At 46.0% G+C, this 27647-nt stretch overlaps 1 protein-coding gene across 1 annotated transcript; it reads right to left on the reverse strand.

Annotated features, from left to right (window-relative positions):
- Positions 1-13143: 13143 nt before the first annotated feature.
- PIGT (phosphatidylinositol glycan anchor biosynthesis class T) lies at positions 13144-22634 on the reverse strand. Its single transcript, XM_033095075.1, has 12 exons — positions 22409-22634; positions 21689-21866; positions 19762-19889; positions 19328-19428; positions 19085-19171; positions 18462-18549; positions 18256-18353; positions 17998-18163; positions 17133-17333; positions 14715-14880; positions 14516-14599; positions 13144-13810 (listed from the first exon to the last, which is right to left on the reverse strand). The coding sequence occupies exons 1-12, from the start codon at positions 22593-22595 to the stop codon at positions 13558-13560; spliced, it is 1737 nt and encodes a 578-aa protein (XP_032950966.1). The 5' UTR covers positions 22596-22634; the 3' UTR covers positions 13144-13557.
- Positions 22635-27647: the final 5013 nt, after the last annotated feature.

Raw genomic sequence — 27647 nt, forward strand, 5'->3', positions numbered from 1 at the left:
TGGTCATCATAATCACACCTATGGGGGAGAAAGCAATTTCCCTCCACACTTCTGGGGGTTTTCGGCTGATCTAATAATTAAATGTACAGGAGGGAGATTAACAAGAGAAAGTAACCAGATCTAGTTACATATGTACATATGGGAGCTCCACATACCTGCGAGGGTCAGAGCCCCCACATACATGAGAGTTTCAGAGACAGAAAGATATAATAACGTATATATGGCATCCTGAACCAAGGAAGGAGGTAAGATGCCTTGGAACTTCAGAGGGAAAGAGGGTCATTCGCAGATCGATAAGACAACCAGATGTTCCGTAATTACATGTTTGCCCTGCTCTACATAGGTCATAAATAGTTATAGATGATGATAACTCTCGTTATCTTATTTGGAAAGAGCTCGAATTTAAATTCTTTAAGGGAGAGGTAAAAGATTCTCTGGAGCCTACAATATCTCCATTGCCATCAGCGAAAAATAATCCACATACCAAAGTAGCACATCTTGGAGAGGTTTGTTCTGAACCCTCCAGTCTCATGTTGAAATTTCCCGAGAAGTTTCAACTTCCAGATGTTGGATCGATAGATTTACTTTACAGCTGTCGTTTACCCATCTTACAGCCTTCTAATTTAGGAGCAGATTGCTCCCATGTTACAAGGGTAGCAGGAGGGCAAAATCTGGCACTGAAGGGCCATTTTTGCAGAAGCAAAATGCACTTCATCCACATGTGCCACAATCTTGATAGATTTTGTGGTGGCTGCCTTTGCATGAAAGTCAGCTGAGGTATTTCCCTAATATTCAGGTTCAGTCCTTTTAGTATGAGCCTCCATTTTGACAACAGACATTTTATACTAAGAGATATCAGACTTACAGTTACTTTGCACAGTTTCTGGAACATTTCTACCGTGTACCTACATACAGACACAACATAAAGAAGGCTACATGGTTTGGATACTGACTAAATAGGACCAAGGATTATTATGAAACAATACTTAATTACCTATCTGACCAAAGTAACAATAAAAGATTTCAAAGCCAAATACAAAAGGTTAGCTCTTAATATTGAGAACGTTCTATTTCCTTAAGTAATCAACGACCCAATTAAGATGACATAAACACAGAAGCTTTGCTTTCTCAGCAGATTACTCGAAAAGAAAAACATTTTACAATCTCTTATTAGTGTACCAGCTGGACAGCCCAAGAAAACTTTGTCCTTTTAGCAGGTGAAAAGAAATTAAGTTTCAGTATTATAATGTACATCATTAATATTAAAGCTTAATTTTTAAAACCCGCATAAATTCATTCAATCTTATCAGCTTGATCACACATAAAATTCCTTTCTCAGATTTCCTTTTCATATACCTTCTGCAACTTTCTGTTTCCATTTTATTTCTTCTCTTGTTCTTTTAGCCATTCAGAAAAAAAACGAAACAACTTTATGTTAGGATAGAATGACCTTCTTTTACCACCCACAAAAATGTATCTCCATGCCTTAGTTCTTCTCTTACCAAAAACATTATTTTCCTTCCATATTAATTAGCATTCTTAATCCTTAGAAACCTTGATGTCTAGTAAAAACTAGAAGTAAGCAATTGTGAACCATCTGTCACCCCAGTGTTCTTTAGATTGACAAATTTACAAATACATCCCATAATTTCTAGAAATACAAGCTTTTTCATAGTATAATCTTTCAATGTGACACATGTTTACCAACAGACCCAAATGTATCTTTTAGTTTTTCTGTAATAAGAAGCTATAAGTTGCTAGAACTATGTTCAGTAATTAATGTTTCATTATTTTATCTTACTTGGAAATGATCTGGGTGTTCAATAATTTCCACCATTTAATTTAACTTTCCAAAATTCTAAGGTTGCAAGTTACCAAAAGATTTTGGGAAACCATTTTTAAGTATATATAACACATTATTGTTAACAGTTTCATCTCAAAACTTCTTATTCTACTACCTATTCAATTTACTTGCTCTTAACAATTATGTTTAGATTACTTATGAAATTTTTATTATATTGTGTTACTTTTCTTGCTGACAGATTTTGCAACAGAAATGACATGAACTTCTTTCAGTAAATCTAGGCAAAATAAAAGTATTATATTTAATGGTGATAACTCTAAACATTTGCCTATTTTAATTAGACAAACATATTTAATTAGCAGATCACATGAACCTGAAAGGCATTTAAGTTAGTTTCTATTATATTATTCAGAATTTGTTTATATAAGGGCTTTTTTGTTTAAGCCAATTAAATAGAAATCTTTGACAAATGAGCAATACCATCCAGAGGTAGAAAATACTACACAACACACATGAACATAGACAGATGCAAACAGAGACCTTCTAGCCTTTGTTTTATAATTACTGCCATGAGATGGGCACGATAATGTAAAATTCACTAGCTATTAGAGAACAGTTGGAATAAGTTAAGTTTATCCACTCAGATAGTTAAGGCTTTTTCTTATTAATATTTGTGGAGAAGATACTTAACTTTATAGAAGCTGTGGGCTAGATCTTAGGCAAGGATCCTTCTATACACTTTTTTAAAAAAATTCCTTTCCTTTTCTTTTCTCATCAAGTCTTAGGAATTAAAGATAATAAAGATAAGTGGGCTTTGAACTGCTTCTAGAGTTGCGTTTCTGGTTTCACAAATATTTGTAAGGTGAGGACGATTGCTCTCAATCTCCCCCAAAGAACCGGCTTATAACTTAAATAACAACATAGATTGATCTATTTCTCCGAGTACATCATCCTTAATTTGCTTCTTTCCCTCTGGGTACAGTTTTATTTTAGCTTAGAAGAGAAGACCTTAAAAAAAAAAAAAAATCCTATCAGGCTCTGAATATCAGCTTCCAGTTTGGCCAAATTCCTGATGAAAAGTTATTAAATATCAAAAGTTTCAAATATCTCATCAAGTTTCAGTTGGGAAAAACAGTAAATATTCCTGGCAGAATTAAACAATTCCATGATATTTTTAATACACTTCCTCCAAATCAAATTTTAAGTGAACTCTTTGTGACCTCTAAGTATCTTTGGGATTTTTCAGAGGGTTCCTGGAACATCTCAAAAGACTTGTTTCTCTCCTTATAAAAAGCAAAATATTAAACTAATTAGATTTATTTGATGTTAAATTACCTAAGAAGCATTGCAAAATAAGAAGTAATGCTAAACCTTCTTAGGTTATCATTGTAATGGTATGTATTATTAATATAAGTGTTCCAGAATTGTATAAAATTCCTAAAAATCTGATATGTCCTGGTATTAGGTTGGTGCAAAAGTAACTGCGGTTTTTGCATTTATTTTTAACCTTTTAAACTGCAATTACCTTTGTACCAACCTAATATAATGTTATCAGTCATAATTCCAGTTATCATCTTTGTATGATAATCAGAGCCAAATGTGAAAGAAGTTAAAATAGCACATGATTCCCCCAAAGATTCCACCAAAAAACTATTACAACTGATAAATGAATTCAGTAAAGTAGCAGGATACAAAATTAACATTCAGAAATCAGTTGTATTTTTCACACCGATAATGAACTATCAGAAAGAGAATCTAAGAAAACAATCCCATTTACAATTGCATCAAAAAGAAAATACCTAGGAATAATTTAACCAAGGAGGCAAAAGACCTGTACTCTGAAAAGTATAGGATATTGAAGAAGATACAAGTAAGTGGAAGCATATATTATGCTCATGGATAGGAAGAATTAACATTGTTAAATATCCGTACTACCCAAAGCAATCTAGAGATTCAATGCAATCCCTATCAAAATACCAATGATATTTTTCACAGAACTAGAATAAATAATCCTAAAATTTATATGAAACCATAAAAGACCCCAAATAGTCACGGCAATCTTGAGAAAGAAAAACAAAGTTGGAGGTATGCTACCTGATATCAAACTATACTATAATGCCATAGTAATCAAAACAGCATGGTACTGGCATAAAAACGACACATAGATCAATAGAACAGAATAGACAGCCCAGAAATAAACCCATGCCTACATGGTCATTTAATCTATGACAAAAGAGGCAAGAATATACAATGGGGTAAAGACAGCCTATTCAACAAATGGTGCAGTGAAAACGGGTCAGATACATGCAAAAAAAATGAAACAGAACCACTTTCTTATTCCATATACAAAAATAAACTCAAAACGGATTAAAGACTTAAATGTAAGACCTGAAATCATAAAACTCTAGAAGAAAATATAGGCAGTAAACTCTCCAACATTGCCCTTAGTAATATGTTTTACTGATATATCCCCTCGGGCCAGGGAAACAAAATTAAAAATAAACAAATGGGTCTACATCAGACTAAAAAGTTTTTGCACAGTAAAGGAAACCATCAACAAAACAAAAAGACACCCCAGTGAATGAGGGAAGATTTTCATGAAGGATACATCTGATAAAGGGTTAATACCCAAAATTTATAAAAGAACTCATACAAATCACACCAAAAAATCAATCCAATTAAAAAATGGGCAGAAGACTCGAATAGACATTTCTCCAAAGAGGACATAAGATGGCCAATAGAATGTGAAAAGATGCTCAATGTCACTAATCATGAGGGAAATGCAAATTAAAACCACAATATCGGGGGGGTGGGGGGTGGGAGATGAGGGTATGGGGGATCAAATATATGGTGATGGAAGGAGAACTGACTCTGGGTGGTGAACACACAATGTAATTTATAGATGATGTGATACAGAATTGTACACCTGAAATCTATGTAATTTTACTAACAATTGTCACCCCAATAAATTAAAAAAAAACAAAACACAATATCACCTCACACCTGTCAGAATGGCTATCATCAATAAATCAACAACAAGTGCTGGTGAGGGTGTGGAGGAAAGGGTATTATGGTAAGTGAAATAAGTCAGAGAGAGACATATACCATATGATCTCACTTATATGTGGAATCTAAAACACAAATAAATGAACAAACAAAACAGAAATAGATTCCTAGATACAGAGAACAAAATGATGGTTGCCAGAGGGAAGGTGGTTAGGGAGCTGGGTGAAAAAGTAAAGGGATTCAGAATTACAAATTGGTAGTTATAGAATAGTCAAGGGGATGGAAAGTACAGTATGGGGAATATAGTCAATAATATTGTAAAAACTATGTATAGTGCCAGGTGGTTACTAGACTTATTGTGGAGATCACTTCATAAAGTATATAAATGTCTAACTACTGTGCTGTCCACCTGAAACTAGTATAAAATAATATTGAATGTCAACTGTAATTGAAAAATTAAAAAATAATAAAAAATAAAAATAAATACATAACATTCTGGTTCTAGAAAAATCAATAAAAACTTCCTATCAAAAAAAAATCAGGTGATTCAGAAAAAGGTTACTTTATTTGCTGATTATCCATAAATATTAAAGATCGTTTAATATAAATGCCTTTTTCCTAGTTATAAAATGATTCTTGTTCATTGTCATTCAAATGATACTAATGTGAATTTTTAAAATATAAAAATTACTTGAAGTTCCACCACCCAGGGATAACTACTCTAAATGGATTAGTGAGCAATGTTCCAGTCGTCATTCTATAGGTTTAAACGCATGTTTTGCATCAACAGGACCATACTAGAGCTCCTATCTTGTGTTTTTTTAATTCAACAAAATTTATGCACCGCTCTCCATGTTGACGTATATAGATCAACACTGTGCTTTTTAATGCATAGTAGCCCATCAATCTCCTGTTGGTAAACATTTCCATTTTTTCCAAATTATAATTTTTTGCAATTATAAACAAGACCACGACAAACATCTTGATGTCGAGTTATGAGAGGCGGCAGGATGCAGAGCCTGGGATTTGAAATTGAATCTGAGTTTAAACCTCAGGCCTGAACTTGTAGGTTTTATGATTTGGGGGAAATTACCGTATCTCTCTGAGCCTCAGTTTCTTCATTTGTGAAGTGGAGATAGTAACAGCCTCATTGTTGGTTAAATAATGCAGAGTATGACAAAGACCTAGCATGGTGCTTGGGGTAGGAAAGGTGCTCAGAAAAAGATCCTTACCAGTTCATAAGGACACATAAGTGACAATTCCATCCTTCCTTAGCCCTGCAGCCAATCTCAAGCAAGAGGCTCCCCAGGACTTGTCCCACACTCTCCCTGCCCAGGGCAGCCACCCTCCAACCCCCCAGCAAAGGCTGTTTCCACCTACTAAGTCCAAGGAGTGTGAGCATTTACTGATGGTGATTGCTAGGGCAATGCCAATGATTTTGGGACCGCAGAGATCTGTTTGAGCGTCTGCAAACCAGGTAAGTCCTCTTACAGAAAAAGGAAGAGTAATGGAGGTGACAGGATGAGGGACGTGTGAAGGGAGAGAGTGTTGGTGAGGATGGTGGTAGTAATGGAGGTGATGATGTCATGATGGGAGTTGGTGCTGATGGGAAAAGTGGAAATCAGGGACATGTCAGCATGGGATGGTAGTGACGCTGGTAAGGACGGTGCCAGGGTGTAGATAACAAGGCTGTGGTTGGTGCTGGAATGGAGCGTAAAGGTGAAAGGAATACTGGTTACCATAGTAACGCCTTTGTAAGAATGTGGTGGTGCTGGTGCGACACAGGTGAAGATGGCAATGGGGACGATCGTGTTCAGAGGTGATGAACGTCACTGTGGCTGTGACCATGGTGGGAGGCAATAGATAAGCAGAGATCCCCAGGGTGGTAGATGGTTAAGGAGTCCACCTGGATGGCTCTGGCACTCGGTCACCAATAGGCCAGCCATGGGGGAGGTGACTGTCATCCCCTTTACAGAGACCAAGGTAAAGGGCAGCAGAGACGATGCCTGCACATTCCTAGGTCTTGACTGAAAGCTGGCTCTGCCCGCCTTCTTGCTCTGGAGCCCTGTCCTGAGCCCATCCTGGAACCTGCTGGCAATGGGTCAACAAAGACTTGATGTGGCCTGAAGACTTCCTCCAAGGACCCTGGGCCTGTCCTGAAAAATTGCTCACAGCCTCTTGAGCTCTCGTGGGTGATCAATCCTGGGGCACCCCCACCCCTCCATCTATTGGGCCCTCATTCTCCTGTGCCCTTAAAATAAGGATGAGGACACAGCATACAAGTTCCCCTCCTACCAGGGGGTCCTCACGGAAGCCAGAGGGAATGGAAATTTGGGGACCTGGCATGTCTGTTTCTAGTGCCTGCCACCTGGGGCTCCCTGTGGAGCTGGGAGGTTCTTCCTGTCCAGCAGGAACCGTGCCCTAAAGGAGTGTGGGGAGGGGTAGAAATTCAGGGAATCTTGGTCAACCAGGGTGTGACTCCCCTCCCTACCCAGAGGAATCCTGGAAAAACAGGTTTTACGTTTTTGCATGTGGTAAAATATATACCACATAACATTTACCTTTTTAATCACTTCTAAGTGTATGATTTACTGGCTTTGGGTACACGCCCACTGTTGTGCTACCATCACCACAATCCATGTCCAGCCCTTTGTCATCTTTCCAAACTGGAACTTTCTACTCATTAAAACTAACTCCCCATTCCTGCCTCCCCCAGCTCCTGGCAACCCCTATTCCACTTTCTGTCTCCATGAGTCTGACCACCCTAGGTACGGCTTCGAAGTGGAATCACGTAGTGTTTGGCCTTTTAGTCTGGCTTATTTCTTTGGGCAACAACATGTCTCCAAGGTTTATCCAGGTTATAGTATGTGTCAGCATTTCCTTTCTTTTTAAGGCTGAATAATAGCCCACTGTTGCATAATTTCTTGAATGCCAGATGGGGTCTGCCCTGAGCACCCACCCACGTCCCCCCGTAACCCTCTCCTCTTGGCCTCCATCTAATCCAACCACTTCCCCTTGTTGAGACGGAAACTGCTGCTTAAGATGAAGCAGCAATACTAAAAGCCAGAACCTCGGCTCCCAGGTGAGACCCACCCTTGGTGGTGTCCTTGGTGTCCTTGTATGCTTCCCACCCCCATAGCCCTCAGATGTCCTGACATCTCTAGTTGGCCAGGAGCCAACCTAGATCACGCAAAATCATACCAGGAAGAACCTGCTCAGTAGCCCAAAGCTGCGCTGGGCTCCAGGAGGGAATGAATATGTAGAGAGATGGAAAGGTCGAGTTTTTCCCTGTACTTCCCCACTCCCTTTCCTGTTCTTAACTGTTACTCCAGAGATTTGAGCTCTGGAAGATTAAGTGAGGATAGCTTTCAACTGGTATTTTAAAATAGTTTCTAGTCTCTGAAGCTTATACAGTTTTTAAAATACGACTACTAAAAGTATTTATTTTAAAGTAGAAACAACATACACACACAGTGTTTAATCAGTAGCTCACATCAATTCTAGAGATGGGACAAGAACTACGTCCCATGTGCCAGGTCATAACTAACCATCCTCTTCTTCTCTCCCAGGAAAATGAATCAATACTTCCCTGGGGGTTGGGTTGGATCACAGCATTTATTCTAATGTGTTTTAAATTTGTGTTTCTCTCTCTCTGTGTCTTGGCTGTGAGCAGGGCAGAGACCATGTTCAGACGTGTATTTCGCAAAGGACTTAACATATTTTAAACACTTAGCAGCAAGCACCGAGTGAATAGGTAGTGAATTAATCTTTGAATGCACGCAGTCATAGAATTCACCCCACACTCAATCCAAAAGTCAGTCCTGGGGGTGGGTCTACCTCCAACATTTACCCCAAACTCCATCAACCTCTCACCACCTCTACTGCCACCACCCCAGTCCCCTTTCCTTGATGACACCATCGCTTTCTTGTTGGCCTCCGGTGTCCATTCTTTCTTCCTACAGTCTAGTCTCGTCACAGCGATCAGAGTGCTCTCTTAAACATCAAATCAGTTACTATCGAGGTGCTAGTTTTCCTGTGGTACAGCAGGGTCATGGGTGCTTACTGTGTTGAAATACACGCATACATGTGGACATAATACCTAAAAAGGGCCAAGCATGGACCAAAGCTGAAAGGATCATGAAGCAAGAATTATTAACCCAATTCTGTGCACCAGGAGGCCAAAAAAGTATATAAACAAATCAGCGTAAGTCAGAGCGTGTTACTCCTGAACTTCCCATCACATGGAGAATAAAACCCAGAGTCCCTGCCTACAGGGCGTGCTTCCATCAGGCCCCTGCCTCCCCTCTCAGCTCCCGCTACACAGACTTTCTTGTTTTGCAAACACACTAGCACGCTCCTGCTGCAGGCTTTGCACTTGCTGTTCCCTCTGACTAGTATGCCCTTCCCTCGGATTTCATGTCATTTTCTCCTTCACTTTATTCAGGTCCCTGCTCATTCATCACTTGAGAGGTCTGGATCATCCTTTTCATGTTCACCCTGCTTTACTTTTCTCCAAGAAACATAGCACTACCTGAAATGACAGTGTGTTTATTGCTGTGTCTAAGCTTGTATTACCTGTCTGTCCTGCGGCACGCTGAGTACCGGGAGGGTCGGGATTTTCTTTCTCGTTCACTGCTGTGTCCCTGGTGCCTAGAACAGTGCTCGGCACATGATAGGTACTAGACAAATATTTGCTGAACGAGTGGGTGGATGGATGGATGGATGGATGGATGGATGGATGATACATAGAAATGGTGGCAAGATGGGTCAGAGGCTGCGTGAATGAATGAATGAATGAACAAATAAAGGAATGACTATGCAAGCTCACACGGAGCCATGCTCACTGTAGGACTGCGGATGGTCAGAAAAGGCTTCAGGGAAGATGTAGCTCAGGGACCAAACCCGGGAGGCATTAATGAGAAGTGCAGAAGCAGAGGCAGGGAGGCTGAGAAATGCAAGGCTGATGAACTTTGCCTCTTTCTCCCTTCTCCCAGCACTCCCTGCTCAGGGCAGGGGCTCCGCCGCCCAACCCAGCTCTCAATGCATTACCAACCAACCCTGTCCCACTGCAGGTAGAAGGCAGAGAAGGCTGACCCCAGGCTGCCTTTCCAGATCCTGGTTACCGGCGGTGGGAAGGGGTCGGGTTCTGGGGGCCCTGCTGCTCCCCCGAGTCTTCTGAGAGCACCTGACAGGTGGGCCTCAAAACTCCCAGGGCACAGCTGCTGCCAAACATGCCTGAGCCTCATGCCAACTCTCTCCAGGCTCTCTTCAGAGGGGACAGGCCACTGCAGTGTCCTGGAAGGGTCAGGGTAGGCAGGCAGTGACAGTGTCGGTGGGTTCTGTCCAGCAAATGGAACAGAAGTTGGTTACAAGGAGCTGTCCCAGGTGTTGAGGGATGATACCAAGGGAGACTGAAGTTCTTCTGAGTCAAGTCCACTTCTGCTGTTCTTTTCCCCGGGAGGCCCTCAGAGGACAGGAGCGCCCCTTTGTCCCCCTAGACTGGCCCGACAGCCCCAGCATGGGAGGGGAGAGCCCACCTCACGATTACCTGCGGGCCTTCAGAACCTCTGGCCCTTTCCCCAGATGACAATGCCTTGTGCCAACCCACTTGGAGAAGGCGATGGCCAAGGGTACACTTGCAGAACTCCCAAATGACCACAAATGTAAATGCCCAGGCCTTGAGGGCAGGGACGAGGGAAGATTGTCCCAGTGCTGCCATAGCAAGTATTTCAAGGCTCAGAACACAGGGATTTGGGTGACCTGGCTTGCTCAGCAGCAAAATTACTGCATGATATTCATACGTTCATTCAGCAATTACTGGCATGTAAACTACATGCCAGGCACTGTTCCAGACACTGCAGCTACCAAACATGAAAATCTTGGCCCTTATAGAGCTTAATAATTAATAAACAAGATGAGACACGTAGCATGTGGTAAGAGCTATAGAGGAAATGGACAGGGACGGAGTGAGCTTGTAGCTGGGGGAGCGATTTAGAATCAGGGGCCAAGACCTTACTGGTAACTGGATAGTGGAGGTGGTGAAAAGGAGTTGGATTCTGCATGGATTCTGAAGGTAAAGCAAACAGACTTATTGATGGCGGGGGGTGGGGGGCGAGAGAAGAACGAAAGATGACTCAAGGTCTCTGGCCTGAGCTACTGGAAAAATGAGAGTTGCCGTTGACAGAGATGAGCCGACTACAGATGACCATGTTTGGGGTGAGGGTGGAGAATGGCAGCTCAGGTTTGGAGATACTCAATTTGACGTGCCTTTAGACAGCCAAGTCTAGATGGCAAGCAGGCAGTAGTTGGGTAAATGAATCTGGAATTCTGGGAGGAGGTCTAGACTAGAGATGTGGGGCATTGTCACGGCACAGATTACTTATGACGTGGTAGTGGAGGCTGTTTCTAGGTACTAACTTGGTGGGGTGCATAAGGCAGCCAGACCACGACTTCATATTTTTCTGACTGGGCAGACATGCCGTCTCATGTAGGCTGCCAAGACCACTCAGCTTCTGAAAGCTACCCACCTGCATTCTTATCTCATTTACACTCTGCTTATTTACTGCTTTGGAAATAAACTCAAGTCTAAGCATCTTGATTAAGTTGTGTTTGCCCAGGGTCTAGATTAGCTCACCAGCTCCCTTCATACTCACACGCGGATGCACACACATCACTCGTAAGTTCTGAGGGCTCTTGGAAACCCCTCAGAAGCAGCCTGAACAGTCCCATCTGTTGGCTCTCCAAACACCACCAGTACCAGTGTTAAAAACAGGTGCACTGGGATTTATAGGTGTCCCTCGCCCTACCCATCCTTACCCCTGGCCAGAATAGCCCGTAACCATTCACACATTTACCATTTGCTGACTGACCTGGATCAGGTCCAGATTGGAAGACAGTCCCTGTGGGTCCAGGAAGCCCATAGTTTAATGGAAGTTAAAGGACAATAATAACAAACCAGGGTGACGAGGAATACGTGAAAGTCAGTCCAGGGCCGGCCCGATGGCTCAGGAGTTTGGAGCTCCGTGCTCCTAATGCCGAAGGCTGCCAGTTCGATTCCCACATGGGCCAGTGGGCTCTCAACTACAAGGATGCTGGTTCAACTCCTCGAGTCCCGTTAAGGGATGGTGGGCTCTGCTCCCTGCAACGAAGATTGAACACGGCAGCTTGAGCTGAGCTGCCGCTGAGCTCCCGGATGGCTCAGGTGGTTGGAGCACGTCCTCTCAACCACAAGGTTGCTGGTTCGACTCCCGCAAGGGATGGTGGGCTGCGCCCCCTGCAACTAGCAATGGCAACTGGACCTGGAGCTGAGCTGCACCCTCCACAACTAAGATTGAAAGGACAACAACTTGAAGCTGAACGGCACCCTCCACAACTAAGACTGAAAGGACAACAACTTGACTTGGAAAAAGTCCTGGAAGTACACAATGTTCCCCAATAAAGTCCTGTTGCCCTTCCCCAATAAAAAAACAACAAAAAAACCAAAAACAGTCAGTCCAGAGTGCTGTGGGAGCAGAGGAAAGGGGCATCTACAGCAGCCTGGTGTATCAGAGAAGGCTTCCTAGAGGAAGCAACATCTTATCTGGTTTTGTAAGTAAGAGTGAAACAGGCAGTTGAGGAGTGGTGTGGCTGGTGGAACAGGGCATTCTAAGCCAAACCACTGGGACAATGGGGGAGGGGAGTGACAGACCCCAAGTAGCATATATAGTTGATGCCACTTGTGTCAGAGGAAGACACAGAAGATGGGGGGAGGGAGAGGCATCCGCCTAAGGACCTGTGTTACAGGAATCCAGGGTTGTATATACAGAAGGGGAGGTGGGCAGGGATAGGCTTCAATCCAATGGGCCTGGTTTCAAAGCCTGTGGGTGGTCCAAGGACCACCTGCAACACAAGCTCGTGAGGAGCCTGATAAAAAGGCTGGGCTACGCCTAGATCAACTGAATCCACAGGGTCTGGACCCCAGGAATCTGCTTTATTTTCACAGGAGCCCCAAATGATTATGGTGCACGATCCAGTTAGAAAAACACCACAGCTCTCCCACCTCTTCCAGCTCTACCCTAGGTGACAGGGGACCCGTTCTCAGGGCCCCTAAAAAAGGCAGAGGATGAGTCATGTTCATGCTCATGGATGTGCTTATATAAACCCTCTCTGCCACACCCAGGGGATTCTGGGAATTACAGTCAGGTAAGGCTGGTGGGGGAGCAAAAAGCAGAGGAGGAGTTTCTGGCTGTGGTGGGGGAGGCAGGGGTGTTTAGTTTGTTTGGGGGGTAGGAGTTTCTGTTCAGCACCCAGCACACAAGCTGCAGCTCTTCCCACGCCTCAAGGAAACAGAAGGCCAAGAACCCAGGCAGCAGCCACGTTTTATTCCACAACCAGAAAATTCCATCTACCACACAGTGACACAAATTCTTCAGCACACCCCGTTACTAGTCCAGTGCTGTCCAACAGAACCTTCTGCAGTGATGGAAACATTTATCTGCACTGTCCAATACAGTAGCCCCCAACCACTTCTGGTTACTGAGCACCTGAAATGTGGCTAGTGTAGCTGAGGAAAGGAATTTTTAATTTAAATTCGAATGCTATGTCTGGCTCGTGGCTACTGTACTGCACACGTAGCTCTGGGCCCTGGCCTCGTCCAGTTTGGTTCAAAAGCCAACTCTGGGGACAGCAAGTGGCAGAAGGAGCTTTTGTGGTCCCTACCACCCTTCCCCAGAGGGAAACAGCAGCCCCGCCTGTGAAGAGGTTGAGTCTCAGAGTGGGGGGACGCCACGGGCGCGCCGGATGAGGTTCGCCAGCCTCTTGGCCAGGCCGCCCGTGCTGGGCTCCTCGATGTGGAAGGTTCGGGTAAGGAGATTGTAGAAGGAGCCATAGCACACGGCCACCACGGTGCAGGTGAGGCAGATGACATTGTATGGCATGCTGAAGTCCGGCGTCGGCAGGCTCACCAGCAGCGGCTCCGTATAGAGGCGCACGAAGTAGCTAGAACTATCGGAGACTGGGAACCTGGGGGTCAGGAAGGAGGGGTGAGGCAGGATCACTGGCCCTCCCCACCTCACCCCGTCCCCTCTTGGGCTGCATTGGGCCAGTGCTCGCTGGTAGGGACTTTCCAAGTTTTCTTAGCCTCCAAACCTTTTCAACAGAAGACATCTCAGATGAAAGCTCAATACACAAACCTGACCGAAGGAGAGCTGCCTGGTACTAAGGGAGAGGAATCGGGCCCTGCCTTCCCTTGGCTGCCTCTCCCTTAGCATTCTGGGTCTCAGCCTAAAGGCCAGCTCCTCAGAGAAGCCTTCTTGGATAACACACCAAATCACTCCCAGCACCGCCTCGGACCCACTGCTCTCTAGAACAGAATCTCCCCTCTGGACTATGGGGCAGGGCCAAACCTGTTTTGCATATTGTGGTATAGCCGGTGTTCTCTGAAATACACTGGATAAGTGATCAACTAAATAACATGTGCTGAGAGAATCAGCGAGTAAATGTAGGCTATAAATACTGCTCTGCTCACCTACTTATCCTTCTAGAAGCACTTTCGAATCATTTCATCAAGTCTGTAGGAATATTATAGACCACGAGGCGTGGCATTAGGGTTGCGTTCAATCTCTGCATTGCTTTGGGAGAGGTAATCCCTAGCCCCAGCCCCGCTGCGGGAACCGGACCATGTGTGTCCATGCCCAGCCCGGGGAAGGCAGCTGAGGCCACGCTTACAGGCTGCTGAAGAGGGGGCTCTCTTCCCAGTCCACAGGTTTGGCTGCCACCATGCTGGGCACCAGGGCGCTGATGACAGACGGGCTGCAGAGAAGCAGGCAGGTATTCTGTGAGCCGTGTTCCTCACCGGTTCCCCACCCAGGGTTAGCGGCAGACAAGGTGGGTCAGGAGGGCGGAGCAGCATGTGGGTGGGGCCCACCTGACATAGAAGCCGTGGTTGGGGTCCGGGGTATACTCTGTCCACTTGAGCAGCGCCCGCTCAAACTGGATGGAGACCTTGCTGACAGAGTTGGCTGGCAGCTGAATCAGCATCTCCAGGAGGTGGGGCTGCAGCCGGTCCTGGGCAGGTTGGTAGTGGATGTAACCTGGAGACAGGCAAGGGTCAAGGGTCACCCACACCTCTTTCCTGAGGTCAGACTATCTGCACCTCCTGCTCCACTTATTGAGGTCTTGGGGCCTGGATCTGGGTGCCCAGAGATCATAGAAGTCAGGCAAGCTCAGGGAAGGGACCAAGGTCTCAGAAAAGGGGAAACGTGTCCAGGGCGGCTGTCCCAGGAGCGTTCAAGAGAGGCAATCGAGGGCATGGCAGCCAACTACTGTTTCCCCAAAAATAAGACCTAGCTGGACCATCAGCTCTAATGAGTCTTTTGGAGCAAAAATTAATATAAGACCCGGTCTTATATAAGACCTGGTTTTATATTATAGGACACGGTATTATATTATATAAGACATGGCATTATATTATATTATATTATTCTATATTATATTATACCCGGTCTTATAGTACAGGAATATAAGTCCGGGTCTTATATAAATTTTTGCTCCAAAAGACGCATTAGAGCTGATGGTCCAGCTAGGTCTTATTTTCAGGGAAACATGGTGGTCCATGTTCACATCACAGACACTGGGCAGCAGACATCTGGTGTCTGAAATGATGCAACAGGAAATTCACCTGGAAAGTCTTCCTACCAAAAATCTGGGACCTGAATCTAATCAAGTCTCTAATACTAATCACCAAACCAAGAAATACAGGGGATGGAGGAACATGTTAAACACTGACACAAGGGCACACCCAGAATGCAGAACATTCTACACAGCAAAGGACCCAGTTTCTCCAACAAATAGACTTAAAAAAAGAAGAAAGAATGGGAATTGTTATAGGTTACAAGAGACTTAAAAGTACCGCACTAATGCAAGATGTTAATAACACGGGAAGCTGTAGGTGGGGCAAGGGAACGTATGAGAACTACTGTACTTTCTGCTCAATTTTTCTATAAAGCCTATTACTTAGAAAGAGAGAAACTTGAGAACGTATCAAGCAAATGTAATGGGAGGACTCTGTTTAGATCCCAATTCAAACAAAAGAATTATAAAAGTTATTTTTTAAGACCAATGGGGAAAACAGGAGTGATAATGATAGGCCATAATTTTTAAACGTCCTTTATCTGTTAGAGATGTTTACTGAAGGATTTAAAGGTGAATTGATGAGATGCTAGGACTTGTTTTAAGATACTCCAGCAGAAAAACAACCAAACCAAAATAATAATAATAATAATAATAATAATAATAATAATAATGGGGATGAAAAACATGACAGAAAGCTGGGGACCGCTGAAGCTGGGAATGGGTGCGTGGGAGTTGATTATACTCTTCCATTTGGGTGTGTGTTCGAAATTTTCCAGAGCAAAAGGTAAAAAAAAAAAATCACCAGAAAAACCTACAAAATACACAGGTAAGATGTTCGAAGTAGAGATGTTGAAGGTGGTACAGTGGTGTTGAAAATAAGTAAACCTATCAGCCACAGACTTGAAAATCTGGGAAACAACAGAAGACTTTAAGTCTGGCTGTGGGACGTGCTATAACCTCTTCCTAAGAAGCCTTTTCTGTAGTGTTAGTCTCCCTCCACTGCAGAGAAAGACAAGTGCTTTAGTGCTATGCCTGGCACCTAACAGAAAGCAGGAAATATTAACTCCTCTTTAGGAAAATAATAGAAAATACAAATAAATTTTAAAAACTACACCTCTTCACCCCTCCCAAGGAAGCAAAAGCCGTCTGCGCCAGGTCTGCTGTCTGGGCTCTAAATACTCTGCTGTTCCTGCCAATCCTTTCTCCACCCGAAAGAGCCTGTGACTCATCACAAAAGACTGCGCCCAAGGACACCAGGAAGGAAGGAAGGAGTAAGAGGAAAAGGTAGGAAAACTACTGCCCTCCTACGGTGGAAGAGGGCAAAGGGGGTCAAATATACGGTGACAGAAGAACTGACTCTGGGTGGTGAACACAAGATGCAATATATAGATGATGTACTATAGAACTGTACACTTAAAAGCTATATAATTTTACTAACCAATGCCCCCCCGATAAATTTAATAAAAATTAAAAAAAAAGAAATGAAAAATCACCAGTACTATGTGTTTTAATTATTTTTGCTTTATAAATGACTTCCCAGATCTGGCACTGGTGACGCTACCCTTTCCATTTTTCAAATTATTCCTAACTCTTTCGTCCTGAGTATTTTTTCTGAGGTACGGATTTCAGGAATTACCCTGAGACCTGAGGGCTTGGGGCGGCCCTGGAGGGAGAGTGAGCACGGGGTAGAGGAGGGGTGGCCGGCTCTCACTTGGTTTGTTCTCCTTGCCCTTGGAGGTGATGGTGAGCGTGTGCACATACAGCCGCAGGTACCAGGGCACGGTGTCCAGCAGCAGCACGGGGAAAGCCCGGTACGGGTGGGTGTTGTACAGCAGAGTGCTCAGCTCCCCCTTCTGCAGCCCGTAGCCGCTCACGTATCGCTGGGCATGCAGGAAGGGCACTGGGGGGGCCTCTGCGCAGAGCAAAGTCAGCAGTTACTAATAGGTCCCGAAGGAAAGGGTCACCCTGCCCGCACGGCCCCGGCCACGTTCAGAGTTCTCCAGGCCAAGGAGGGGACAGAGAAGAGCTTTGCCACCAGAACTGGGAAACCTGCATTCTGGAGCCAGCTCTGTCCTCCCCAGCCCACAGCGGTGATGACAGAATTACTATTATTGCCTAAGGACTTATAGGTGCCGAGCTCCGTGCCCCTGCCAGCCCAAACCAGGTATTCTCATGATCTTCTGCACTTTCCCTGGATAATACTGAACACAACCACAATTAATTCATTGTTTGAGGCCTGTCTCAACCAGCGGACATTCTGTTTCTCGAATGCAGGGTAGCTATCTTCCATCTTCAAAAATATTTGTGGATTAATTGAATGCATGGACAAACTCCTTGTTTTACATTAATTATCTCATCCAATCTGCTAGGTATCACTGTTCCCATTCTCCAGATGAAGCAGAAAGCCTAGGAACCTGCCCAAGGTCACAGAGCTATGAAGATGGGACTTAGAACCAGAATGGCTGATGCGAGACCCAGGTCTACACACAAGCCTGTTATCTCAGTGACGGGCAGGGCTGTGACTCTTCCCCAAGAGACGACACCTCCATAGACTGCTGTGGCCCACCCTCACCCACCGTTCTCCAGGGGTCTCTTCCACTTGAGCTGGATGTTGAGGTTGCGGGAGCTGCTGATCACGGCCATGTCAAGCAAGTCGTAGACAGCATAGGTCTTCCGGGTGCCCAGGATGACGTCCTGGTATGTGGTGAGCGGGGGCGGGTTCACCTCCAATGTCTCATTGTCCTGGAGACACAGGGGCAGGGCTGAGGAGCGAGCAGAGGGGCAGGCTGGCCTTGGGGAAGGGGGGCAATGTGTGTGCGCGGAGACCTTGGTACCTGGCTGGAGCTGGTGATGTCCACATAGACTCGGCTCTCTGAAGCCAGGGGGCAGGGCTCCGTGAGAGTTCGCGAGAACATCCGGAAGAGGGACCAGTCTGAGGAGCAGAGAGCAGGGTTGGGCAGGGGCTGGGACCAGGCCTCATCCACAGAAACAGGACAGGGCTGGCAATGGGTGGCAGAGATGAGTTGCCGTGGCGGCTTACCTTTCTTCCCCTGCCCTGTGACGAAGGCATCAAACACAACGGAAAGGGTCTGCCTCAGCTCCCAGGAGACGCTGGTACAGCGCGCATTCTACCACAGGGGCCAGACAGCAGCAATGAGGACACACCAGCTCCCCCCCCACACAGCCTCAGGGACTCCTACCCAGACTCAGTCTCGTCTACTCTGTATCTTCCCGTCCACTGATTTGCTACCACTCACTACTGAGCACTCGATCCTGTGCCAGCAGTTTTATGTGCATCAGTCAGGTGAACCATCGCCAACAACTGTAGGAAATGCAACTACTATTATTCTCATTTGACAGGTGGGAAAACCAGCCTCAGGGAAATGAAATGATTTGTTCAAGGTCATGCCAGCTAGTGAGTGACAAAGGCAGCAACTGCATCCACAAGCCATTCTGAACCACTACACTCCATGACAAAGATTTATTGAACACTGCCAGACAATCACCCAGTTTCCCTGGTGCATGGCCAGAGCCCCCAGAAATCATCACTATATCCACCACTGAGTACTGGCTCAGCCCTTGACAGACACTGGGCCATGAGCTGTACCTGCACTTTCTCTCCGAGCCTCTGGATGGTAACCACCCCTATTCCCCACGACTTACCCTGCATACAGGGCGGATATGCACTGCCTGGGAGTGGTAGCTAGTGTGGAACAGGCGATCAGCCTTCAGCAGCACAGAGAGGCCTGCCTGGAGGAGGTAGGAAGACATGAACGGTCAGTGCCCTGCACTGTGGGGCAGAGGTTATCTTGGAATGCACCCTGGCTGTCAGGCAGTGAGAGGGCACCTGCCAACTCCATCCACTCTCTGGGGCACCCATGCACATTCAGACCCCTCTGGCCTCACCTTGGAACTACAGGGCAAGAGCTTCTTCCATGGGGTGAGGTTCTCAGTGCAGACGACCTCCCGCGGCAGCACAGCGTAGCGCAGGAAATAGTGATCAGTGCCTGAGGGAGCCAGAAGTCCGTCTGGGGTGGGCCCGGGGGCCCCACTCCTCAGGACCCACTCTCTAGAGATGGCAGTGACCCCTCCTGCTGGCCAGACATCTCTCTAGCACAGCGCCCTAACAGTCCCAGCTGGGGGCGGCACCCTGTCCACCCCTGGGGATAAAGAAGACAATGCAGAGACAGCACAGTCTCGGGAAGCCTTCCCCTGGGGCCTGCACACCCAGGGGACTCATGATCTGGCCCAGCTGAGGAAGGAGGAAGCTGAGCAGCAAGGAGGCAAAGATTTAGGCAAGACATAACAGGAAGAGGGAAGGGGCTCGAAGGGCTTCTCACCATTGGCCAGCCCCAGGGGTTTGAAGGAGGCAGTGGGAGTGACCGTGTTGCTGGAGTCGATGAAGTTGAGAGAGGCGCAGAAGATCCCTGAGAGGATGTTACTGAGCTCCTTCCAAGACTTATCCACACTGGATGGAGACACAAACCCGTCACTGTCCCAGGGCTGCCTCTGCTCCCTTCCCAAAGCCTGCAGTTGGCGGCCACACCGTTAGACTGGCCAGTTGATGGAGCTGGAACACCATCCCTGCTCCTGCTCAGTCTCTTCCTCCTCACTGTCCTCTGGACAGCCTTGCAGCCCTACAGGTCTCCGCACAGGTGATTCCTGCTCCTGCTGGGAATGCCCTACTCACTCTTCTCTGCCCATCTTCAAGGAGGCTCCCTCCTCCAGGAAGTCTTCCCTGCCCTTCTCAACCACAGCCTCCACCTGTCCTGTTTCCGTTCTGACCATCCAAGCCCCTCACTAGGTCCCTCCTGGGAAATGGCTAGTGGTGGCAGCATCTTGTCCTAAGCATCATTTCTCCTCAACCAGGCTGTGAGCAACCTGAGGCCAGGGAGCAAGGCTGGGTCACCTCTGTATGCGTCACAGCACCATGCAATGTGCCCCACATGTCAGAGGCTGACCTCAGCTCACTGATCCACGCTGAGGTGTGCTCTGCTGCGCAAAAGGACAGAGCTTCCTGTGAACACCCTGGGCAGGAAAGTAAGTCCTGGTTCTACGTTCAGGATGGAAAGTCTTCCGTCTATAAAGGCTCACTGAACAAGGGAAAACAACCATTCTAGGACCCCCTTCCTGCCACACACACAAAAAAATCACATGAAATTAGGTGTTTTTTCCCTTAGAGAAACATCAAAACCGATTTTCTCTATTAATCACAGAAAGCATAAAACTAGAATTCTAAACATCAACTCCATATTATAGGCAATTATGAGCTTAGGGGAGAGAGTGAGGGCAGCGCAGATGGGACAAAGGCAAGAGAGCCAGCGTTTAGGCAAGAGAGAAATGCTTGGCAAGTTGGGGGGTCACTGCTTGCTCCTCATTTGATATCACCTTGTGCTGCCCTGGGGGGTTTTGATAATCCTCTGTTCAGAGCTTTTCAACTGCTCCAAGCCTCAAACCTTAAGTAAAGATTGTCCTCTGGAAGTCTGAAAGCTCTGCTTAAACCAGAACCATGTTTTATTTGGTGTACACAACACTGACCCACGTAGCATGTCTTACATTTTTAAATTCCTTGCTGATATTTAAATTTGACTATTATCACATTAAAATCCAGACTTCTGAATTATTGACAACAGCGGGCCTCTATTTCCACAGCAGATGAGTGGCAGCTGTCCTTTCAAGCTCTCTAGCCTGCCACCGTTCCCACCACTCCCTATTATGCCCTGAACTTTTTTTTTTATCATACTTCCGCTATTTATTTCTCATAGTGGAATTAAGAGAAAATTGTGGTACAACAGCGGTACCTAGGCCCGCCCCCTCCCGAACAAAAGCAATTCCTGTAGCATGGAGATTTGGCATCTTGTAGGGCATTCTAGCTCATCGATGTTTTGTTTGGCCTTTATGGTATCTTTTTAACTATCATGATTATTATTATTGTTACTATTTAATGAACGTCTTTTAAAAGGTTATCCAGTTTGCCAGTTTTCTACTACCATACATCCAAGCAAGCATCCACTATGTGTTACCTGCCTCTGTAGAGAGATCCACGTGTTACCTCAGGTCTGGAAGTAGTAGGGGAAGGAAGTATATTCAGCAAGATAAAGAATGCCACTCAATGGTAACATTATTTCTTACTTCCAATGCAGTGTTACCCCCATGAAATTGCTGCCTGCTGGAACTGCTGCCCCCAAAGGCAGTGGCAGGATGACAACAACTTCCCCTGCCACATTCCCTCCATGGCCTGCAACAGGACTCAAAATGGGCACTCACTCCGTGACGGTGTCTTGGAACCAGACCCAGAGCTCTGCACCTGATGGGGCTTGCAGGAAGGGTGGCCCCCAGTATCTAGTCCTCCAGAAGCCTTGCGTGAGTGACAGGTGCAGCTCCCGGAGAGAATACTTGGAGATTAACTGTCCCAGGGCTTTGGGGAAGAGCCTATAATGAGACACTGGAGAAAGGGGAGCTGGTGAGGGAGGGGTCTCAGCCACCTCAAAGAAGCAGTAGACCCCAGGCTCTGGCAGCAGAGAGATCTGAATTCCAGACCAGACTGTCATCCACCAGCGATGTGATCTTGAAAAAGTATCTTTACCTCGCTACATCTCTAATTTTTTTCCTAGTAATCGTTCACAGAACTTAACACTATGCCTAGCACCCAGTATAAATGATAACAGCCCACAGCCACAAATCATCATCAATGTTGTCAAGAGAGGGCTCTAACTAAAGGTTCAGAGTGGCAGCCTGGAGCTGCGGAAAGAGCACTGGACGTGGCAGTCAGGAGTCGCTGCCCCTCTCCGGACCCTAGTTTCACCAACGGTACAATGAGGTTCTTCAATAACTATCCCATCCTTCCCCCAAAGACCCATTTCGTCCGGCTCCACGCCCACTGGCCAGAAGCCCACCCAGGGACCAGGCTCCTCCCCCGAGGGTTGCCTCCACCCACTCCCAGCAGGTGCCACAGATATCTTTCTCCGGTCAGTCTCGTTCTCTCACCTTCTTCCTGCAGCAGGTCCGAATCCCAGCGTGTACGGAACTGGAATGTGGCGGCTACGTCTCCAGAAGGCAGCGGGGTGATGACGAGCTCCTCTCTCAGACTGTCGCGTAGGGGCTCTGCATAGCCCCAGCCGCCCGGCCCCAGGAGCAGCAGCGCGAGCACCGCTAGCGGCACGGCCGCCGCCATGCCTGCGGCCGCTTCCGCCTCCCAACAGCGCCCGCCCCCACGAGGCCGGCCTCCAATAGGAAGAGCGTATGAGAAGAGACTTCCGGTACCGTCCCGGAAACGGGTGTGGTTACCAGAGCAACGGCCTGGATAGGTCCTTCAGGACTAGTGGGTCTATGTGGGCGCTGGAAGGGTACGAAGGACGATGGGCGTGTGGTGTAGCTGGAGGCTGGGCTGAGGATCACCCAACTTTGAGGTATTCCTACCGACGAGAAAGTGCTTAATAATGCCGAGTGGCGCCTCTGTGATAGTTGAAACATAGACTGGAAACGGTTAATTACTTTTGCGAGGTCACAGGGATTGGCTCCTGCCTTCCTCAGCTTCTAATGTCTCCATGTACTCGGTCCTAAGCCGAGCCAGCTTCTGGTGGAAGGCTTTCCTGCACACCCCCAAATGACTGGTCCTTTTCTTATGAAAAATTTCAAACAAACATCCAAGTTGAAAGAATGAACACCTGTTACAAAGAACAGTTGTTTCCCCATCACCAAGATTCCACCATTAACATTTTACTATACTTGCTTTATCACATATCGGTGTATAAATCCCTTCATTCATCTATGTTTTAATGCATTTCAAAGTAAATTGCAGACATAAGTACACTTCCCGCCACATACTTCCCCATGCATTATTATTAACTAGATTTCAACTTTTGTTTACACTTTTCTTTTGGTGTAAAATTTACATACAATGAAATGCACAACTCTGAAGTGCACATTCACTGAGTCTGACAAATGCATATACCTGCGTAAACCAAATTCCTAACTTCCTAAAACCCCAGAAAGGCAACCACTGTTTGGATTTTTCTCCACGAAATAGTTTAATCTATTGTGGAGCTTCATATAAATGAAATGATCATATAGTATGTAAACTTTTTTGTGTAAGGTTTCTTTCATGGGAAGAATGTTTTTGAAAATCATGTTCTTGCATGTATCAGCATTTTGTTTCTTGTTACTGCTGTGTAGTATTACATTCTATGAATATACCATAGTTTATCCATTCTTCTGTTGACGGACACCTAAGCTCTTTCAAGTTTTTGGTTATTATGAACTAGACCGCTGTACAATTTAACTTGCAGACAAATGTTTCTCATTTACCTTGGATAAATATTTAGTAGTCAAAGAGTAGGTGTATGTTTAATTTTATAAGAAACTGCCAGACCTTTCTCCAAAATGTATCATTTTATACTTGTACCAACAATGTATGAGACATTGTTTTGAATGGTCAACGTTGGTTTTGAATTTTTTGGAGTTTTTCGTTTTAGCCGTGTGGGTATGTATGTAATGGTATCTCATTATGGTTTTACTTTGCGTTTCCCTGGTACTTAATGATGTTGAGCATTTTCTCATGTGTTTATCCGCCATTTATGTATTTTCGTTTGTGAAGCGTCTATTAAAAACTTTTTGCACACTCCCCTCTTTTTCACTGGCTGGTTCGCCTTTTTATTATTGAGTTGTAGGAGTTCCAGTGCTAAATTCCTGCTTTAGTTTTCCCAGCTGCCCTATGGGGAACACATTTTTGAAGAATTTTGCACACTGTGTCTTGGTACCACTCACAACCATACTTCTATGAAGAGCCAAATTAGTGTCAGGAAGGTCTGCCAAGATACACCCCAGCCAGGGATGAAGTGTCAAAAAGGTGTTTTTATTTCACTATGACTTCATTCTACTTATATCCAGTATTCCTGTCCCACTAGACAGGGAGCAGAAGGACAGCCGTGAGTTTAGAGGTCAGATAGATATGGGTTCAAATCCCCACATCAGCCTTTAATCCATATGAGCGTGAGCAACCTGAGTGTCACTTTTCCTCTTCTATAAAATGGATAAACCTACTTTCAGTGTTGTTGCAAGGATTAAAAGTTTTGTACACGTCGGATCTGGAATGTAATAACTGCTTAATAACATTTACTAACGTTTACTCAACTCTTTGAGGTAGGGACTATTATTTCCACTTTACAGATGAGAAAACTGAGGTACAGAAAACTGAGATAATTGCCTAAGATCACAGTGAGTGATGGAGCCAAGACTAGAGACCACATGATCCATATCAAAAAAAAAAAGGGGGGGGCCAGCCCATTGGCTCAGGTGGTTGGAGTGCCCTGCTCCTAAGGCTAAGGTCGCAGGTTCGATTCCCACATGGGCCAGTGAGCTGCGCCCTCTACAGCTAAGATTACGAACAACAGCTCTCCCTGGAGCTGGGCTGCTGTGGCCTGCCGTGGGCTCTGTGGGCTCTGTGGGCTCTGTGGGCTCTGTGGGCTCTGTGGGCTCTGTGGGCTCTGTGGGCTCTGTGGGCTGCCATGAGCGGACCAGCTATCGACTGCCTCAGCCAGGGGGAGTACAAGGCTCATAATACCAGCATGGGCCAGGGAGCTGTGTCCTATATAACTAGACTGAGAAGCAATGGCTTGAACTGGAGTGGGAGGGAGGCACAATAAGGGGGGGCAAGTAGCTGCACCATTATGATTATTTTGTATTTCTGCATTTTCTTTCCTTTTGAAATTGCCTGTCCTCATCATTCAAGACCCAGCCACCTGCAGAGAAGACTTAGCTTCTCCCTCTGGTGTGCTACCATCCTCGGTGCATTTCTGCTATGGCCCACATTATATTTCCATTATCCTTGGCCACATCTGTTCCTGGAAGAGTTCTTGGTCACCTTAGTATTTCTGTTGCCCAAGCAAGAAGGCTGGCATATAGTAGGTGCTCGGTAACGTTTGAACGAACAAACAGACAACATTATAGCAGTTCCACGTTGTTGCCACATTGCCATGCTATTCACAGAACCGAGTTCTGTGCACTCCTAGGGACCGCTACAGCGTGAGCCTCCTAGAGAATCTTCCCCTGGGTTGTGGTCCCTCCTGTGTCCTCCACAGTACAGGATTCTGCAGAATGAGTTCGTCTTCTTCCCTCCTCTCCAGAGACTATGACAAGTCTATACAACAGACAGAAGAAGCCACACGGTGGCCTGGAGACTGAAAGCTGGGCTGCTTGCCTTGGAGTTGGCACCAAATCCTCCTCCCATCTCCAAGGGCACTGTGTTGCCTCAAAAAACAGACAGCTGGTGCTGCTGGCTCTGAAGGCCAGCCAAGCCCCTGTGGTTTGGCAGAAGAAGAGGTCATTGTCCAACCAGGAAGTGGTCCTGGGGTCTCAGCTGACCCTAGACTTTTCCAGGCAGGGCTGGGACTCATAATAGCTGAACTGAAGGCTCCCCATAGGCTCACAAACAATTCTACCTCTCCAGAAGGCTGTCGATTCCTCTCCCCAGGCGGCTCCCTGCCCAAACCCCACAGATCCTAGCATCGCATGCCTGTGGTACTAAGAGGTTTATTGACATGCTGACAGCAATCAAGCTAGTCTAGCTTCCCATCACTCACCTTCAAGGAAAGTGAAGTAACCTGGGAGCTGAGAACCCCCGCAAAGCAGAGCTGCAGCGTTCATGGGCTGCAGCCCAGAAAGCTCAGCCACAGTCAGGAGGTTGAGCCTTGCTACTAAAGGGAAAAGGCACAAGAGGACACAGACCGTGTGTGCATCAAAGTCATAAGCAATCCAGAAAAACTGCACAATTTAACATGACACTGGGCCCTGGCCCAGCTTAGACGATGACCTCAACTTGGACACAGGCTTTTAGACAAAGGAGCACAAAACTCCCACAAGTCTCTCCCTAGCGCTTAGGAACTGTCACTTACAATGGCTTCCTGCGGGAGTGAAAGCAGGATGGGACGATCAGAAGACTGCAGCCCTGTCACTCAGCCTGGATGGCACAAAGAGCTTTGGAATTTAGGATGAAGGGCTCTGATCCCATCAGTGGTGTCTGATGTAGGAAGGCAGGTGGAATGACTCGTTTTTTTCTAATGTGAGAAAATGACTTCAATACTTCACGTTCCTTAAGGCTAGGTCCTATAACCGCTCCTCTCATTCTCCTCTCCCCCTGGGCAAGCTCCTGCACACCCATGGCTTCATTGACCACTTATACATTGATAACTCACATATTTATTTTCCAGCCCAATCCTCTCACCTAAATCCCACACTCGTGAGTCCAACGACCTACTCAACATGTCCTCTTGGAGATCTCAAACTCATCACATCCAAAACCAAATTTATGACCTTCCCAAACCTGATTCTCTCCCAAACTCCCCGTCTGGGTGAAGCACCCTCCAAATCATCCTATTGCAAAAGGCAGAAACAGTGGTGGCACTCCTGACCCCTTCCTTTCTCACACCCACCTCTCAAACCGTTTGGAATTTGCCTCCTAAATCTTCATTCCTTCCAGTTTTCTACATCCCCCACTACCTCCACCCTAGTCCATTACCTCTTATCTAGATGGCTACAATCTCCTGGTTTCCAGACACCCACTTCGGTCCCCTCCAATCAGTACTCCACAAGGAGGTCTTCCAGCCATTCTTCGCCTAGGTTACTCCTCCTCATCCTTCAGATCTCAGCAAATGCCATTTCCTCAAGGGAAACACTCCGTCACGTCTCTGAATAGTGCTGTTTCCTAGCACTAGTCATAGTTGCAGTTTTACATGTGGCCCCCACTGGAGTCTAAACTCCGTAAGAGCAGGCCTTTTTGCCACTACTACATTCCCGAGGCCGTGCTCAGTGTCTCATGTTCAACACTGACATCTAATGTTTACTGAATGAATGTCATTATTTATACCGTGCCTCAACCCAGTTAAACTGATCACCACAATCTTCTGGGCCACTGTTACCTCTTCATGGATTATTGCGTCATATGTCTGTCCTGACCCTGTCCTTCCTCCAGTATATTCTTTACACTGCAGCCAGAATTATCTTTTCAACAGGCAAATTCACCCATTTGTGATCTTTCATTACTCCCAATAAAGTTCAAATTCACGAACGTGGCCTCTAATGTGTAATCTGCTAGTTACCTATCCAAAGACTATCGTCCTCTTGTTCCTTAGTAACATAACCCTGATTACAGCAGTGTGCCCTACGAAAGGACCATCCCAGCCTCCCCGTGACCAGCGTGTTGGAGAGGTTTGAAAGGTCGTACAGAAAT

The sequence above is a fragment of the Rhinolophus ferrumequinum genome, chromosome 23 (assembly GCF_004115265.2).
Source record: "Rhinolophus ferrumequinum isolate MPI-CBG mRhiFer1 chromosome 23, mRhiFer1_v1.p, whole genome shotgun sequence".
Classification (NCBI taxonomy): Eukaryota; Metazoa; Chordata; class Mammalia; order Chiroptera; family Rhinolophidae; genus Rhinolophus; species Rhinolophus ferrumequinum.